The 19,608-nt window shown below is 40.3% G+C and overlaps 1 protein-coding gene across 5 annotated transcripts in view; it reads left to right on the top strand.

Moving 5' to 3' along the window:
* The window catches only part of BTRC (beta-transducin repeat containing E3 ubiquitin protein ligase), a 114,098-nt gene that overhangs the window by 36,752 nt on the left and 57,738 nt on the right, over positions 1–19,608 (top strand). For all 5 annotated transcript variants that reach the window (XM_030951745.1, XM_030951743.1, XM_030951744.1 and 2 more), the window contains one exon: positions 11,671–11,748. In XM_030951745.1, coding sequence (XP_030807605.1) covers positions 11,671–11,748 — 78 coding nt within the window. The remainder of the gene's footprint in view (positions 1–11,670; positions 11,749–19,608) is intronic.

Genomic DNA, 19,608 nt, shown 5'->3' with positions numbered 1-19,608 from the left:
GCTACCTTTTAAAAATGAAGAAGTGTGGTCCTTTCAACATACAGATCTGATTTTAGAGCAGATGCACTAAAAGCATTGGTACTCTAATTTGGAAGGACTTAATTCACTAGCTTTGAAGAAGTGTCAGGTTTTCCAGCTATGGATTGCTGGCTTGTACTAATAGACTGTTATTCATCTGTCTGTATTTTCTTTAAATCGTTTTTGAGCCTGTGTGTGTTGTCCTGCTCTGCTTACATGTATCCCATGTGGCAAGAGGGAGTTTTGTATAATCACCCTGCTTTAATCAATAGAATAATTGATAAACCAGATAAGATTTAAACTGATTACCTCCCCGAGTAGAACTCCCTGAGGGCCTTGGACTCTCTTAATTTTGACATGTATGTTGTGTACCCCGTGGATGAAGTGCAGTTTGAATTATCTGTTTTTATTTGCTTAATGATGGGGAGGGTGTTAAAGTCAAATGTTTAATTAACCCAGCAATGGGCTGCGCTGTCACTTACACACACATCCAGCTGATTGAGATATCTCACCGAGAATACTGAATAGGAATGATAATGTGGCACTGAGACGGAAGATTGCTTTTTCAATCCATTTGCTGGGTCACTGCTTTGAATGTCTTACTGGATGAAAGGCATTCAGCCTGGAAAAAAAAATTCAGCATTTAAGTACATTTTGTTTTCCTGGCCCCTTTCCACCAAGAAGTTAAATAAAACAGATATGCTGTAGGTTTAATAAGCCATTCATGTTGTAGCAAAAAAGCTGCAACTACTGGATCTCGAATAGGCGGTGGTCTAGAGCTGTATCATTTCCTATAGGAACAAAATGTTTGCCAGCCCCACGGTATCTGAAGGTGAGAACCTATGTACATCTTTATCTTTCCTTCTTTGGCTGCTTGGTTACTCACCCTATTCGATGGTCTCCAAAGCATGTCCAACTCTTTTTTCTTACCCAGTGCAATGAAATTCAAAATAATAGTTTGTAACTCCTTGTTCTAGTTAAAGAAAATGGTGTTGTAGAGTTGGAATTATTTTACAGTGGCAGAACCTAGTAGTGAGTTGTTAAATTTAAATATTGCAGGAGGAGCTGTTGTGTTGCCACAATTAAATTTACTCTAGCCAAGTGAGGACAACCCAAGGGTTTGTTTCTTGGGTGGCAGCTGTTCAAAGGCTGCAGTGCTTGCTAGCCAAACATTATAATGTGCAGTGCCTAATTTGTGACTTTCAATTCTTTTATTAGAAGATTATATATTTTTTTTGCTTAATGTGATTGAACAATCACACCTTTTTTCATATCTGCAGTGAGGATTTTCAGCAGCACTGTGTGGAGGTAAACACACCCTGTATTGGAAGCTAACTAAATTTGCCTCATAGTCCAGTGGTGTGATTGATGCTCCTTGTGATAAATGTAGCTCTGGAAGCTTGAAAAAGCACCGAAGCCTGACTGTATGGACTAATTACTACTGTGAGGCACATTGGGGAGGTGGAGCTGTGTCACCCACACTGCTCCATGGTGACTCCGTAGGTACATTGAAGCTGTTCCAGATTGAGAACCAAATAGCTTTGGCTGCAGCGTCACCTGGCTCACAGTGTCTAAGACAAAAGATGTGGGTGCCTCCACATTTGGTGGTGTTGACAGTGTGCTGTGAATTCCCATCAGTCTGACACTGCAGTGACATCACTGAATCCCCATTTCTTAACAAGTGAGTTGCTTTAGGGGAGAAATTGTGCCTAAAAAGTTAACAAGTTTTGTTCCCCTGTGCTGTCATTTTTACTTTGGACAACTTGGGCTTCATGCCTTTGTTTTGTATCTCATTTTTCCCTTTCCTGCAATAAAAACAAGGAAGGAAAAAACAAGTACAGCGTAGAACAGTACAGTGAGATGAGGATGGTGTCATTGATTTAGGTGTTTCGAGTGAGAATGCCACAGGTTCTGAGGAAGGGGTGTGATGACGAGTGCAGGTATTTTGTCTGTTTGACAGAAAAGCTCAGAATGAGAGGTTTTGGAAAAGGAAAATATAATAATAAGTGTAGGTGGTGACCAGGGATGAGAGGGGAAGGGGTTTTGTAGTCAGTCCAGTGAGATGGCATTGGTTCTTCGAGAGAAATAGTTGTAAAAGTTAAAAAATAGTGCTTGAAGAAGGATGATGCCTATATAACTTAGATCAAAGTTACAAGGTGCTTATATAGCTTGAGTTAGAAGATATCAATATAACTTGATATACCTATATAACTGGATATCAATATAACCTAAATCATGACTTTTTATATATCTGTATAACCTGATACCTATATAATCTGAATCATAGCTTTTTATACTCATATAACCTGATATAAATAACTTTTGATACAATGTAATGGCTAGTATATGGTTAACTAGTTGCTTAATGCTGAATAGGCAAAAAAGAAGAAAAAAACTTGCCAGGTGGATAGTTTAGAGATAGATAAGTGTAGTACTAATGAAAAATTGTCAAGTGCAAAGCCAGTTAGCCACAAAGAATTTAGGCTGGTTAAGACCAGACAGACCAAGGAACACTGTAGCTGCGCTTGCTCCAAAGACAAAGTTGAAAAGTTCAGATGTGAAGAAGACCTTGGAAGCCTCCATCAAAGGCCCCCGACCTCCCTGAGCTGGATGGCACAAGCGCAGTGCAGCAGAACTGTCTGATAACCATGAGCTCATACGATGTAAATCAGTTCTGGCACCTGTGTGATGATGTTGGAGTGACACAGTGACACGAAGCAATACTCATTGTGTAAGTGTAGCACAGCACTGGACAGATGTGGGTGAGTTAGGTGGAGAAATCCCCCTCACCATCAGCACTGCAATAAACAAATACCTGCTCTATAGACATCAGTCTGTGGGGGTTTATTTCCAGCCTGTCTTTTGGGCATCAAGGACATGAAATCTGCAGCAAAACTAGACACTTTTACAACTGGTTTCTAAGAGCACTTGCAGCTCCTATGCAGATGAAGCTGTAATAAATATTGTACAAAGAAAGTTAAGCTGTGTCTAGAGAATTTTAATAAATAAAAAGTTTTTTAAAACTCTCCCTGGATCCATTGGCTCTTGCTAACTCCTGTTAGTACAAGAAATACGTTTTTGACATGTATTTTGAATTTTGGCTTATATTCTAAGCCTGTAAAAGCTGATTTTGTGCTGCCCCCCCCATCCTACATGTAGGGGAAAGAAATCAAGAAAACATCTTATTCCAGCATACAAAATCACTGATGAAAGCGTACAATTCATGAGCATGGGAGGGAAGAATGCTGTGAACTGTGAATAAGAGTGTATAATTTCAAACTTTAGTACTTTTACACTCAGCGATGAGTGTTGAAAATGAATTTTTGTGGAAGGAATGTAGCAAAATGAAAGGAACAAATAAGTGAGAGCCAAGCCTGGATTGATTCAGTTCTTTTCTAAAAGGCTTCTGTTGCATGCAAAATCCTTCTTCCTGAAGTATGTGTGGCACAATTCAGCAGTCTGGCAGAAAAATTTAACCCCAGCTGAAACTGTTATAGAGGAATTTTAACATGAATTTAAAAGATGGGAGAAATTACTAATGTTGCCCTGAAGAATAGAAAGGGAAGAATATTGTTTTGTTCAATGTGAGGAGCAGATGTACAAGGGTAAATCAGTAGGAAAAGGCAAACCAAAGCACAGAGATAATAAGATTCAGAACAAGTCCTGACACCAGTCTTACATAAGTGATCTGGTTGAATATTTGAAAGTATACCCATATTATGTGTGTTGTAAGGTTAATTGGATGTTTTCAGCCATACTTTTTTGGGAATGTGTGCTTTTTGTTCCTTAAAAAGATGTAGATGGCTTTGAACTACATAAAATTTTGGAGTACAAGATGTACGCTATAAAATCATGCATAGAAAGTGCTAGCTATAAAAACATGTGTATACCTGTGAAGGTGCTGATCAATTTGTGCTGTTTAGGAAAGAAAATTCCAAAACAGACCTGGCTGTGAAGAAATGCAAATAATAAAATTCAACTGGAGGTCCTTGAGGCTTCTTAAGCTCTAACCTTGTTATGAGGAATGGGGAAGTCAAACTGCCTAATGCAGATGTCTGTGAGTTACAAAAACAACCAGATGTCCTGATTAGCAGAAGCAAATGTTCTTCCCTTAATCCACGTGAAATTATATTCAAAGGCTCTCTGGATGTAATGTGTGTGTAAATAAGGGACCAACAAACATTGGAATAGAAAGAGCCATTGGCCAACTAGCTTGCAAAGCTTGAAAGACTGAATATTAAAAACAAATTTGCCACTGCTGACTCTCTTAAATTCACAGAACAGAACTGTTAAGCAGGGCTGCTTCCTGGGAAACATGGAAAGCCTGTTCTCATTAGCTATTCTCTGTCTCTCTCTCTCTCGCTCTCTTGAAAAATATGGATAAAATGAAACCAGCTTTTTAAAATTCCTCTAAATTACTTGTTCCTAGCATCTGTATTTTGGAGTGGGGTGGTGGTGGTGGTCTTTTTGTTAGCTACAACTAGATTTTTGCTGTTCGAAATGCATCTGTTCATCAGATCTTTGATATTTGTGCTGGGTTTTGGTATTTTAATGTTAAACTGAATTTACTGTTCTAGTAATGTGGACTTCCCACACCATTAAATTACCCTTTATAGCCAACAAGTAATTACTAAGTTAAAAGCATGTCATAAGAAGCTTTTCTGTATATTATGAAATTCTGTTATCAAGTCTCATTGCTTTGAAAATTTATACTTTTCCAATTATTAATTTGAATGAAAAATTAAGAAAACTATGAAGGATCCATTCTACAGATGTGAAAAGCAGAATCTTGCCCTGGTTGTTGAAACTTGTGTTATCATCATCAGTGTTAACATGGAGGCAGACCAAATTAGGACTTGTGTGAACATGAATGTATGTGTCTGGTCAGAGGTGTAGTGTTGTACTTCCCATTTTCACTGCTGTCAGAGATTCAGTTTTAAGAATTTAAGTTTTAGTAGGTACTTCAGCTGCTTGGGCATGAATTACAACTTGTAAATGTTCCAGGTGGGAGGTGAAGTCTTCACCCCCATCACAGGGCATTTATAAATGTATTGGAGGAAAAAAAAGCGCCATGCTTCTGTGCAGCTAACAAGTAATAGATATAATAAACAGAATAGACATCTGCATGCCAGTCGGTAAAGCAGACACTGAACTGGAAGGCCTTTTTAGTTTATTCCCTTTCTTTTTCTGTCATCAGTCAGTGCAAGGCAGGCTGAAGATTCTCTGCCCTCCTGTCATTCTAATGCTCAGCCAAAACCCCTTGCAAAAGTACCATTTAACTTTAAACTTGTAAGAGCTGGGAAACTTGTCTGTGCCTTCATTCCAGGCTGAAGTCACCCCCTTGTGCCTACACGTTGCAATTTATGGTGTTCTCTAAAAGGATCTAATCTCAGTGAATGTTCAGAGCAGCAAATGCCGAGGAGGAATGGGGTCTGATACTTATCTCTGCATTTTCATTGCTGTGGATCTCCCTGTGTGTTATAGCTGTCATTTTTGTTTTATCTACTGAACAGCAGAGAATTGCCTTCAAACTTGAAGCTTTCATACTTGTTCTTCTCAAAGAACATTACCAGTCCTAAGGACTGGTTTTATATATTGTAGTGACTAGCCAAATAAGTGTGAATTGGAATGTTTTGGACTTCATGATAGGAGAAAAAGGAGAAGCTCTCCTTACATGTTTTTAGTGTATCTTAGACGCTTTTTTTTTTTTAACGGTAATACTGCTTCAGGCTGACACTGGCTATGCCAGGATTCATCCTAGCACTGTTTGAAATGGCTGAGATATTTATAAACTGACAGACAGCATTTATAAAATGAGGATGCTGACAGTCCCTTAACGATAACAATGGACTTGGACTCATCTATCACTTACAGAGGTTATTGGAAAGGGAACATAAGGCTTCTATGTGCCTCTGGTCTTAGACTGGCACTTATTTCCACACATAGCTCTCTCTTTTTAGTCCTCTCTGGCTGACATTGGCATTAGGCAATTACAGCTAATTTCTCCATACCTTTACCTGATGATGCTTTGTTCTGTTTTCTGCAAGACAACTAACTTTGCAGCATCTTGGAGCAACACCCTCATTCTCCCAAATTCCCTCCTCCTAAACAAGAGGAACATCCTGACTTCTGGCAGGCTGCTGGCTTGAATTGGGAGAGAAGAACAGTGTGCCCTGATTGACAGACTTAACCCGGGGCTGGGCAGGGGTTAAACAGGCCTTCTGCCTCCTTTTACTTTCACACAGCACCAGTCTGCAGACAGAATGCTGATGTACCTCTTTATTCAGTGGCTCCCTCTTGACTGAGAGAGTACCGTTCTGTCCTTGGTGAGGAGGACCAAGTGCAGCGCAGGGACACTTCCAGGAACATGAAAAAGGATGTCAGTTATTTTCAATTTCTGATAAAATGCTGTGTTCATTCAATGCACTTAGGAGCTTGAGGGTCAGGTCATATCAACAGTTTGCACTGGAAAAGGAAAAATGCACTATTTCACTGGTGTGTGCTACAGCATCTATTTTAATGTGGCAGCAGAAATACTGAGACAGCTATGTCTGGCATTCAGTTTGCCCTTGAAACATTTACTCTACTCTAACTGTTTGCACACTGTGTTCCCACTGTATTATTTGCTTAGAGACCTAAAATACCCAAGTAGATTTCCTACATGCAGTTGGATCTGCTGATACCACTAAAAGCACACTCTGCACACCCAGGCTTCTGTTCGAACTGATGTATACGCACGCAATGGCTGGAGCGAGACTTGATTGGCTTGAGGGGGTCTATTTATCAGGGAACTCGATTAAAATACAGACTGCACATGACATCAAATTTGTAATCATTTTTTCCACAGCAAGCAAGCAAGCATTTTCTGTATTGGATGCAGGTGTTTAAAGCAATAGTGTGTTTTAAGGGCCAGTGCAGCACAAATTCTGGCCTTTGGGATAAAGACAAGTGTTTTGCCTGCATAAACAATATATTATTTTTTTTCCCCTCCCCGAGGTCCACACACACCTAGTTTCCCTCAAGCTCATCATCTCTGTCAGGTTAATCAATAGGCACCGTATGGCAGAGGGTCAGTAATCAGTGTCATCGTGCCTTTAAATCGTGTTGAAAATTTGCTTAAAGCCTGGGCCAATTAACATCGAGATGATGAATGGATGGGTAGATGGGAAGAGCCTGGCGCTCAGGGGCTTTGTGAGAAGGAGATGCTCAGCTGTTGAGCAGCAGACACCAGCGAATAAAATCAGCCATTCATGTGAGCTCAGTCCACCCACTCTTAATGATAATGTCAATCTAGCAAAATATATACACATTGGAGTTGTCATGAGTTCATAAATCAAAGGAGTTTGTCAAAGGCATTCAGATTAACGAGGCAGCAGCAATAACAAGTCAAATTTGCATAGAGAATTGCCCGAATCTCAGTAAATTATGATCCTGTTTTTCATTTGATTATTTGCTAATGTCTCAAGAGGGAGAATGATTATATTAGCATGCAAAATCTACTCCAGAAGTAGAAATCCGAGGTATAGCAGACCAGCACACGATGACAATTAATCAGTTTCTGCATACTAGCATAAACACGCAAGGCCCAGAAATGAACTCCTTTTTTATTATTATTTCTCCTTGCTACTGATCCAAATGGTTCAGCTTGACAGAGACTTTATATTGCTTTAACAGTGTTCTGAATTGTGCCTGCAGGCAAGACATAGTTATGCAGCTATAACCAACCTATCCATCTGCCAACCAGATTGGAATTCTCCTATCCAAGGCTTCCATTAACCCCCACTGACAGCTCCAAACAGGATTAAGAATTTGAAAGCATAAAAAATAGTTGTGCTCTTCACATAGACACACACTTCTCCCCCACCCCCACCTCCATACACTTGGAAAAAAGGCTGTGTCTGTACTCTTTTATAATTAGTGCAGGGCAGAACAGCATCAAAGAAAGCCTCCCCCAGTTGGCAAGGGTTTGATTTCCACCACGAGTGAGGCGGTACTAAAGGTAGCTCTGCCCAATTGGTAGTCCCTGGGAGTGCATTTCTCCATGTATTATATCTCATTCCCAGCAGTGTTTTGCTGGGCTGTGTACACAAAATACTGCATGTCATCTCCTGTCAAATGCTTCAGTCTGGGGATTTTGTATGCATTGTAGCATGTTGTGTTTAGTGGTGGAGGAGGCTTCATAGGGAGAGTTAAATAGTAATAATTTTGTAGTGGTCTTTAAGACAACCTGCCATGGAGTTATATTCTGTTAATTACAGGCTGAAGTTTTAAATGCAAATCAGATTTAAAAGGATCTCATTACAGGCAGTAGCCATTTTAGGAAAAATGAGCTATAGAAGGCAGAGGCCCTTTGCAGGAATCTTCTGTTAGAAACAAATTTTCAAGGTTATAAGAACTATGAGATTGGGTTTCCTGGCTTCTCTTCTCACTACTTCCCCTGTCATTGTGTGACCTTGGGCAAAAAAAAAAAAAAAATTACCTGTCTGTGGAAAGAGAGTGTGCTTTGGAGACTTTAGCATCTAATCTTTCCTGTATTTGTTCAAAAGAAGAGACCCTTGCACGCAAGCACAAATGCTTTTAGCTAGTCCAGCTTTAGTCAAGAATGCTTCCCTGTGGGAAGTAAAAATTTTCCCTGGTGGAAGGGAGTTTGTATGGCTTTTTAGCTTTCCATGTGTACTAGTTCTCTTTGCTTCTTTCTCCCTAGCAAATTCCATCGTTCCCCTACTATGTATGAAGTAGAGTTGCTGCAGATCTTTAATATTCCCAGTGAGTACACCCAACTTACCGTCTGGATACCAAATGCTTCTTTCCAGATCTGTGCCTGGGACGTGCATTTCAGTAACCACGAGAGGGTGCTCAGAGCGGTTCCTCCCTTTGTCTGCCTCTCCTGTGGCCGAGAGCATCGCTGGAGTCCTGCTGAGACAAACCTTATTCTGACCTCACACATGTTTATCCCTCCTCCCACCTTGTTCAGCAAGGAGAAATATATAGATGTACCGTTTCAGTCGATTACGTTATGCTCTTCCCTTGGCCATGGCTAAGTGTTGCCCTGTCAAGTGAAATTCACTTCCATGCAGCTACAGTTAGTCCTGAAATATGCAGGGTCCTGTAGCTGCACCTGGATTGATAGGTTTCCTTTTCCTGAGAAATGAGCGGGAGTTATAAACATCTGTGCTTTTTCTTAAGTGTAATGCTTTCCAGTCATTCTGTCTTCACCAAGCGTAACTTACTTGCCGACAAAAGTGCATGAGCAGCGCTCCTCTTTAATAGTCTGCTATCGGAGCTGCTGTGTTGGTGCTGTAGAATGGTGAGACGCCAAGCTGTGAACCACCATATGCACTTGGCAGTCTTTGTCTGGTCTTTGTTCAGCCAACCTCTTAGCCTTGCCACCTATAAAGATAATGAATGCAAAATGGTCCTCTGCTTGCTCTTAAAATTAGATGCTCAGCTTAAAGAAAAAGTAGATAACTTGATGCTTTGCAGTAACTAGAAATTTCAAAATAAGGGCTAACAGTTCACCAGCAGTTCCTGCTTTTCGATGTTTGTGTGAGGGAGGATCCTTAGTGGCGAGAAGAATGCGAGATTTCACTGTCAAAGAGAGATTATTTGGAAAGGGGAATCGTTCTGACACTTACTGTAGGGAAGGAGGTGGGTATTGAAAATTAATCCAGAAGTACTAAACAACCCCTTTACCCTACAACCACAACAAAATGCATTTCCTTCAGTAACTCACCTCAGGTTCTTACAGGTTTCACTCTTGATCTTTGTTTTTCCCAAAGCACAACAATTAAAATCCTAACTTGAATGATCCACTGACTAAACTAAATTTCATGAGCAGAAAAGAGCAGCTTTAATGTCTGACCTTCCTTTTGTACATATGCAATTCTAGCTTGTATATTTTTATGATCACAGTTCTTTCAAAGCAGGATTTAATGTAATAACTAGGTCCTGACTGTGACCTCATACAAAAACTTTTAAAAGCTGCCCTCTTACAGTGATTTATCAGGCCTGTTTAGGATTGATTTCCATTATAAAACCCTGGTTACAGCATTCCAAATGTCATGGTGCCTCATAGGTTCTATATCTTGTTTAAAAAAAAAAGAATTCAAAATCACTAGTTGGTCTGCAAGCCTTGATTTACTCCTGACCAGTTTATGACATCCCAAGTGTGGTTTTACTGTTGTGTTCCTCTCCCTCCACCCGTTGTCTGCCATTTCTCAGCAGCTTCTGTCCCTGCCCTGTGTCCTGGCTGTCCCTTTGGTCCCGTTGCTCACGCAGTGCTGCAGTGGGCGCACGCTCCGCGCTTGCTTTCGGCTTCCCGCAGCCGCTGCCGTGCTGCTGCTGGCCCTGCGCTGCCACTGCTCTCCCAGCCTGCTCCTTCTCTGCCAACACATGCCACTTGTGTCTCCTGAGCTGCTGGGCTGGAAGCTGTCTCTGTGAGAAGCCAGGCAGAGCCGTGCTCAGCAAAGGACAGGTTATTTGGGAGACAGATGCAGAATGTAAACTGCTGTAATAGACGCAGTCCTGAGCTTGTCTGCAAGTAACTGGAAAGCCACCCTTTTCCTGGCAGAGCTCTCCCTAGGCAGTTTTTCTGCATCTCTTTAAAACCTGTTTAGTTGCTCACTACTGAATGTGTGGGAATGTGGCCTAAGGCTATGAATACTGTGGTGATCAAACTTATTTTAGATGTGTGTGTGGGATTCCCCCAAAGCTGGCTGTCATTTCTCCCCGAGTGCAGTAGCTGAACCTGTGCAAAGGAACGCTGTCTTCCAGAGTAACTGTCTTTGGCAGCGGGGTCAGGATTCTCCCCGCTGTATCCAGCAGTTTTTAACCAAACATTTGCAAGACTGTTCATGTCCTGATACAACTATAGTTTGTCTTTAAACCAAGCAGTATTTGGTTTTAATCATGACAGTAGCATGACAAAAATTTCCTGGTTGTATTTTTAACTTTTGCTGGAAAAGCCCTTGCATTTCTTGTCTACATCCTCTTGTCTGACTGATCTTTTTTTTGAAGGTGGCAGCTTACATTTTGGAGAATCAGTCTTTCTAGAAATGGCACATCTGCGTGGAGTCAGGCAGCAGGAGAGAAAAACACAGCTGTATTATTATACACTACCTATACAATATTTGGGGGTGTTTTTGGAAGCATTCCCTTACAACCTCTTTTACAAGAATTTAGCTCCACCATATTTTCTCTATTATTTTAGGCAGTCAGGCAATTAGTAATTGTTAGGCAGATTAAAAACATAGAGGCACAGAGGACAACAGTTGCACCCATTAACAACCTCTTGTTTTAACAGGTTCCACTGTTTTATGTGGTTATTTTGAGGTGTTCAGGAGTACCAGTGTTGCCATGCTGGCTCAACCACCATTTCAGCTTTTGGAAGTGGCTGTTACTGGTAGTTTCAGAATAAATCCCTAAAGCATGGGCTTCTTCAATAGATTCCTGCAGAGTGTTGCAATGTTGTGTTGAGGAGGAAAAATTCTTTCTCTGCCATAACAAGCTGTTTGGCATAAAAGTACAAGTTAGCCTCCAGTATGTGTGTATGTGAAATGCTACAGCCTGTGTAGGAAAAATATTCTGTTTCTTTTCTCCTTGCAGAGTAATATTAGGGATAAGAACTGAATTAAAGCTTACTTTCTTTCACAGAATTCCTCTGAGAGAGAAGACTGTAATAATGATGAGCCCCCTAGGAAGATCATTCCTGAGAAGAATTCACTTAGACAGGTATGTGATCAGTCTCTTTAAAAATGTGATAAAACTTTCTAGCTATTTGAATCCATAAATGCTTCTGGAAGCTGAAGTCTGGCTTGTGCTCATGGAAATCTTTTATTTTCTTCTTTGAAGTCTGAGCAAGTCACATTGTACCCAGGAAAATCAGACACAGAGATTTAGCTTTCAGGGGAGTTTGATGACTCTGAAGAAATGTATGCTTCAGTATAGTTCAGTCAACTGTGACTTTATTTTTACCTTTCTTCAGGTGGTGTTCATCAAGACCTCTTCAGCCTTTTATTCTGTAATTGTTCCTGTCTTGTTTGTAGTATATTTTGCCTTGCCTGAGATCAAGACTCTCAAAATGTTGTACAACAATTAAACTTTTTATTGCCCTTGAAGGTAAATTTTCTTGGAGATGATATCCAGGTTAATAACCTGAAAAGTGACCTGGTCTTGTTTCTTTTACATTCATATAAATTACTAATGGGTAAAAAGGAGAAGGGATGGTTTACTAAAACAATATTTCTTTGTCCTTTATATATAGTAAAGCAAATTCCTTACCAATTCAAAATAATTCCTTTTTTTAATCCCCATGGCCAACAAAGGGAGGCTGGCATGTGCTTTCTGGGAAATTTAAGTTGGGTTTAGTGACTTCTGATCCATTTTCACTTTGGTCTTTCTCCCCACTGCAACCTTCAGGCAGCAGAAGCAAAATTATGTCCATGCTTTAGCTGCCTGAGGTTGCTGCCTGGTGTATCAGAGTGAAACCATTGGTGAATGTGACTTAAGTGAATACCCCAGGCCATACATTGCAACAGCTGAGGAATTGTTGCATTTCCTTCTGCATCTCAGCCACAGGAGCAGCAGCCTCAGGCAGAAGAATAAGATGGCACAAACCTGCCTCACATCAGCTATTTCCAGGAGAAGTTGTGGGTCATAGTAAAGGAAGACATATCTTTTTTGATACAGTGCACTTGTTCTCAGAGTTGTTTGGTTTGTGTGATTGGTTTGAGGTTTTTTTTATGTTTTAATAGGAGTGTTTGATTTTGTGGGAGGAGGTGTTATGTGAAGGACTACATACATGTGACTAAGACAGATCCATCTAACAAGTGTAGTCCATATAAGTCTTTTAGACATGAGGCAATATGCTGGCATTTATAGCTGAGAAGGAATACCTTGCAGAATGGATTAAATGTTAGATTAAGCTTGAATTGTTTCTTAAGCTTAATTGGTTTAAATTGTTGGCATTCAACAACAAGCAAGAGTTGGAGGAAGAGGGCAAACCTACTAGGTCCTTACTGTGTATCCCCAGGATAGGAAACAAGGTCCCCAAAAAATCAGGGGGGTTTTCCCCCCAGAAAATCAGGGGGTTTTATCTTAGAGTTATATTATCCATGGCAAGCCATCAGGTTCAGCAAGAAGAGGTATAGGACTCTTCTTCAAAAGAAGATTCATAGTAAGAGATGTTAATTAAAAAGGATCATGAGTTACTTATTTTGTGTGTCTTCTCATCACACTGAGTCCTTCCTTGTAATTATTGATTGAGGAAACAGATATTTGCAAACTGTATTATACAGATGAGGAAGGTACAGTTTCTGGAATTGGATTTCCATTTTGTTATATCTCAATCTGCAGAAGTATTCTTAGCGTCACAGGAAAGCTGTCTTTTCCCTCAGGCCCGCAATTCATCATAATCAAGTAGATACCAGGAATACAACTGAAAAACCACTTGTAGTGTCCCAAGATTTCATATTGGAAGGAATTCAATGGGCATTGTTTACATTGAAGATGGTTATCTGTGTTGCACGATATTGTTGAGACATTGCGTCAGTCTCCATCTTTGTGTCCAGTCCTTACAGTGAGAGATGCAGGACAGAATCCTTGGGTCTTCTATTGCTATCTGGGGCCTTTGTGTTGAGAACAGTCTTTGTAAATAAATTCAAGATGTAGTCCTAGTCTTAAAGCAAGTGCCCTCTTGTCTAGATCATAGGAGGTGGTTGTCCATGATTTTTTGCCCATTATGGAGGGAATTCTGGTTCTTTACGTAGACAGAAATAAAGCTGTCTGAGCATTTTGAAAGCTCAGATTGTTCCTCCTCTCCATTAGCAATGGACAGGAGCAGTGGGAGTTTTCTGGGGCTCTCATTCCAGAAGTCAGACACATTTAGCCATGTGCCTAAATACTCACAATCAATGAGTAATGCTTACTGGAAAGATCTGGATCTCCTATAGGAAGGTATGCAGAGTGACTGCTATGTCTTACATCTATCCATGCTTTGTAGAACCAAAAAATGTGACCTGAAAATGCTGTCAAAGCAATAATACACAAAAAATGCCTTCCATTTTACTGGAAAGATGCTAACTTGGTAAATATTGTGTGAATGGTTTTGTATTTTTAGTTCCTCCTGTAAGACTCCCTTAATATTTCATTATTGGGGAACATGGACCTACATGCACAGAGAAATTGAGTGTATGGGAGTAGGAGTCTGTTTATTTAAATGGTCTTTCCAGTGAACATATCCTCATATTTAGTACTTTTTGATTAGTCTTAGAAAATTAATGAGATGCATCAGACCACTTCAGGCTAAGTACTATGTCTTGACATGCTCAGCTGCTAACAAGTTTAAGTAAAGGTGTGTTTCCTTTTCTTGCCTTGTTTGCAGTGCTGTTATGCAGCTTTAGCCATAACATTTTCTCAGATGAGTTTGTGAATCAGACATACCAGAAGGTGGAGGTGTTAAGGAGGTGTAATGCTTACTTACACATCTGAAGTTTTGGGCAGGAGCTGAAGACACCCATTGCTCACTGCTGTGGAACTCTTAGTAAGAGAAATACCATTTTGCTGTTGATTAAAATGGTTTTATGGAGATGGGTGTCTTCAGAAGTCTCAACAAGTGGGGCAGTGTCCTTGAATTGCTGGAAATGGAAGGCATGGGCACTGTTGGGTGCATGTGAGGGCAGCAAGGGAGAAAAGTCATGGAGATTAGCATTGGGAAACTGAAGAAGGCAATGAACTTGACACTGTTTGCTGGAACAGTGAAAAGATCTAAGCTATGACAGACTTTGGAATATGGATGCAGACGTTCAGTTTTTGTTGAGTGCTTGATCTGACAAAATTAAATTTTGAAGGGATAAACTGAAAATCATAGTATGAAAACAGACCAGAAAAAAACAATGACAAGTGGCAAAAGTTTTTGGCAACTTTATTTAAGCTAACAAACGAATTTTCACACTGCAAAGTTATAAATTAATTTTAATAGGCTGATCCAGATGGTCCATTTGGAAAATGGATAGCTTGATCTGTTGAAAATTAAACTAAATTTATCTCTCTCATACTTCAAACTGAAGTAAGCGTGAGAAGAGTGCCCATTAAGTCCAGCTCATACAGATGGACCGGCAGGTCACACATGGGACTAATCTGATTCATTTTAAAAATAAATGCATGAGTTATTGAATCAGGTTCCTGTTTCAAGCCCTGCATGTGAGCGTGTGTGTGTGCTGCCCTTTCAAAGGGACTCGCAAATGCTTCAGTGCATTTTTAACCTGTGTGTTTCCATTTTAATTCAACTTCCTTGCCAAAAAACATAATTAGTTTTCAGTGCCTATCATTTAGTGTTAGACCCAAATACTAGATTGATTAGGTCAGCCATTTGTTATTTTAAGGGCTGTGTCTCCATTCTTCATTTATGAAGAACATGAGCTCAATAGTCTTGGGGAGAGAGCCGGCCTTTAGAAACTGGGAAGGGAAAACTCTCTGGGGGCCCCTCCAGCCTTTTAGCTTCTGGGTGTTTTTAACAGAGCCATGAATGCAGATTTGTAAATTTATTGCAGTGCCATCTGGTTTTTTTGCAGGAACCGTATTATTGTTGGCTCGTATCTGTCTATTGTGGTGGTCACTCCCCGGGAGCTTGCCCTCATAGTCCTAAGGAAAGTGATGAATAGTGGGGGTCAACATGAATAGGTCACAGGGCAGCTGTCCGGGGCTGCCCTGAACTTGATTACCCTACTGGTTTTTAAAGAAGACGGGCACAATGCTGGTTGTTTAAAACCCTCCCTCCCTTCTCTTCACTGCAGCAATAATGAAGTGCCTTTTGCTGCTGTGGTTCATCTGTGGGCGAAGGTGCCTTGTGGGGAAAAGCTGGCAGCAGCAAGGCTGCCACAGTGTACCTCCTGCAAATCTCACATTGGACTCTGCTATCTTTCTGCAAGCTTCCAGATGGAAGTCCGGGGGAAAAAAATCCCTGTCTGTTTACCCCATTCAGACAAGCCCCTTAGCATTTTCAAGAATTCTCCCTCTTACGGTTTTGGCACAGAATATTACCTCAATTCACTCTTACAGATTTGAGATAATTTTTTAAAATTACATGTAGCACCTAAAACATGCTCTGGGCACTATTTCAAAGTTAAAATAGACACAGTCTGATCTTAAGAGTTTGAAGCCAGTACTCAAGAAAACTGTGAGAAGCAGAAAATGGCTGAAGAAGGTAGAGCAAAGGGAAAACAAGAAGTAGCAATTGTTAGTGGTTTACTTTCAGTTGGCAGCCTCACCCTGCTGCTTAGGGCTCCTGTCCATGTGTATTTCTCTGCTGCAAAACTGTTTCTGCCATGCAAGATTGAAGCCCTCTTCTTGAATGATGAGGAAAGTTGGATGATGGGGAGGAAGAGAGGGTCCTTCATCTCCCTCCGTCTCTTTGGGGAAGATGCTGCACTTCAGATTTACCTTGTGTTGGAGAGCTGTCTTGGCAGGGCAGTCCTAGTCTATAAAGTTATGCTGGTTACCTCATCTTTTACACAACGCTTGCTAATAAGGAATTGCTGGTTGAAAAGCCCCCTGAAATTGCTAGAGGTACACCCTTAGCCTTACTTGCTCGATTATTCTTCCTTTTTAAGTTTTTTTTTTTGCTCATTATTCTCAAACAACAACAACAAAAAAATAATTTCCATTCCTTTGTGACACCTAGTGCGTGTTACAAAGCTGGCCAAAGCGGGATGTGCTGGAGTCTAAGTTACAATGGGAATGCTGCCTCGTGGCGGAAAGGCCACTGGGCTCTTTCAGCATTAGTGCTAATAGGAATCTGTCACCCCACCGCATTGCTGCATTCCTCTGTAATTGAGTAAATTGCAAGTGTTGTCTGCTCCCCCCTGCCCTTTGTGTCCATGTCCACTTACCATCCGAAGAACGTGGGCAGTGATAAATAAAGCGCTGAACAGGGCTCCCAGCTCTTTGAAAGCAGCATGTTGCCAGCCCCCTAGTTATATTTCTTTAAGTGTTTATGTTTTTCTGTATTCTTTCTCTTGTGTGGCTGGAACCCTGGGGATCCGAAGCCATGAGAGAGGCCAAGAAGCTAACAAAAGTAGCTGTCCCCTTGTTAGCTTGTTCCTTTCTTCTTTAAAAAACAAGATGAAAACCATCTGGCTCAGGGCATTACATTTTCCTCCCCCATGCACCTCTATAGATTAAGAGTTTCACCTGCAGTGAGGGTTTACATTGATTAGGGAGGGAGCAGTAATTCAAGCCTCCATCCACTTCAGTGGTACTTTGCAGTCTTTAAAGGTGCTGACCCATTGAGTTAAACTGTCAAGGGAGGATAAAAAAGGATCTTCATCCCAGGAGGTAACAGCTGCCAGGTTTTCAACACCTTGTATTCTGCTGGAAAAATGTCACAAATTGTCAATGGAAAGAAAAATCACTTGGCTGCCATCTTCCCTTAATGATACGCCTTATAAAATGAAAGATATAAGGGTTTAAAAATCAGCAAGTAGCTGTTACGGGAAAAAAAATCCTGGGGGGTTTTGAACAATGGGCCCAACAAGATGTATCTTGAAAGACTGTGAATAATGCATCCAAGTTAGAACAACTGGGTCTGATTGGGATGGCCATGGTTATGTCTGCACAGTGGGACAAGAGGGAAGTGAAAGGAGCTGCACAGAAGTCTAAAATTACCATGCCTGTATTAAAAAAAAAGTAGGAAAAGTAGTCTGATTCATAAGCCAGTGAACTGCAAGAAGACATACTGTATTTCTGCTCTTCTGAGGACAATTTGTTTTCAAGCAGCTACCAGATGGCTAAATACCACATTTTCTTTTTCTTTTTTTTCGCCCTTCTTTTCTTTAACAAGAGATCTAGTTTGCCTTGCTCTTTGTTTTTGTTTGTTTTAATGCTTTTACATAGCTGAACAGCCCTGTGGTGTTGGGCATTGTGGCATACTCCTTTTTGTGTTTCCTCCCCCTTGTGCATTGATGGATGAGTTTAAAAAAATCTTCAGCTTTAATGTAATTTCAGGTAACAAGCATATTGGACTAAAGCTTTTTGTTTGCATTGTCTTGAGTTTTTTTTGTTTTAGGGGCCTTTTTTTTCCCCATGTTTGTTTTAGGTAAGTCATTTTAATTGTACTGGGTAATTAGAAGGTACACACAGCCAAGGGAGCTTTGTTATGGTAATTGCTCAAGAAAACCCACTCCCCAACTGCCATTGCCGTGTGTTAAGACACGTCTTCCCTCTAGTGGCAATATTAAGGACTCTGGCTTTCACAGTCAGCAAGGTGTAATTGCAATATGACAAACTGTGCTTTAGGGAAAATCCTGTAAATGATCTAGGTTTTTGTTTGGCTAGTCTTTATTTTGTCTTATGACTTGCTGTGGAGACTATCCTTCCCAAGGCTGGGCTAGGGATAAAAATTTCGTCTTAAGAAAATAGTCGAGGTGGATCCTGGGTAACGTCTTACAGCTTGACTTAATTCTAGTCTTCTTTTTAATTACCTCTTTATAAAAACGTTTTTAAATTTGTTAAGATTACTTAATTCTTTCAGAAGAAGTACCTCATTTGAAATAAATAAATAAATTGCATTTATTTTAAATAGTCCATGTGAAAGACCTTTAAAGGGTAATTAATACAAGTCTCCTAAGACTCTAAATAAGATGAAAGCGATCTTTCCAAATCTGCTGGAGTGATTTGTTTATATAACTTCCCACTTCTGCTGAATTCTTCAGAGCCTAATAACTTTTTTTTCTAACTGTTTGGCAATTTGTGCTTAGCTACAAAAGCCCTTGTTCAAAAAGAACAGTTTAATAATCTTTCCCCTGAAAATGACTTGAAGGGAGGGTATGGGTTTTGTCTTTTTGCTGTGTTTTTATTAGTGTTATCTTTCTCTGATAAATCATGTAATTACTAACTATTGGGGGGGAAATCTTATTGAACTCCTGGGTTGCAGCTTCTATTAAAAAGCAGAGCTTTGTTCAGGGACTGGGGATTCTTGGAATGAATGGCCAAAGAAATGGATTTCAGTTGGTAGAAAAGCTGCACATACATGGAGTTCTGCCTGGGGTTCGAGGCTTCAGCCTGGTGCTCAGTGTTCATCCAGAGCTGCACAGACAAGAGTAGAAATGTTTATGTGTTTGTGTCAAAGAGCAGGATCATACTTTCTTTAAAAAGAAAAATGTAACCAAAGACACTTACGGAATGAGATCAGATACAGCTCTATCTTTAGTGAACCATAGTCTAGTACCTCTGTGGCATTTTAAGCCTTTGGCTGAGAGTGAATACAGCCTTGTGGTTCCCCTGCTTCTGACATGATTTGGTGCTCCCATATATTTGTAGGTTTCTTTTTTTCTTTCATTAGATCTGGTTTGGCTATAGGGCTGCTTAACACACTTTTCAAACGGCTTTTGCAAGGTTAAAGGAATGCAGCTTGGTAACAAGTTTGTGTCATTTTAAATATATACCTTCTAGTAAATAAGGAGGAGTCTTGCAATCAATCCCTTTTAGTGTGTTATATGTTTCACCTGACAACTAAACCCTCTATTGATTAACCATTACTTTGTTAGATAATCTTGTGTCATTGAAGCCACTGTAAAAATTAAAGTCTTTAAAATG

This window comes from Camarhynchus parvulus, chromosome 6 (genome assembly GCF_901933205.1).
Source record: "Camarhynchus parvulus chromosome 6, STF_HiC, whole genome shotgun sequence".
Lineage (NCBI taxonomy): Eukaryota > Metazoa > Chordata > Aves > Passeriformes > Thraupidae > Camarhynchus > Camarhynchus parvulus.
This window is presented reverse-complemented; position numbering and strand designations above follow the sequence as displayed.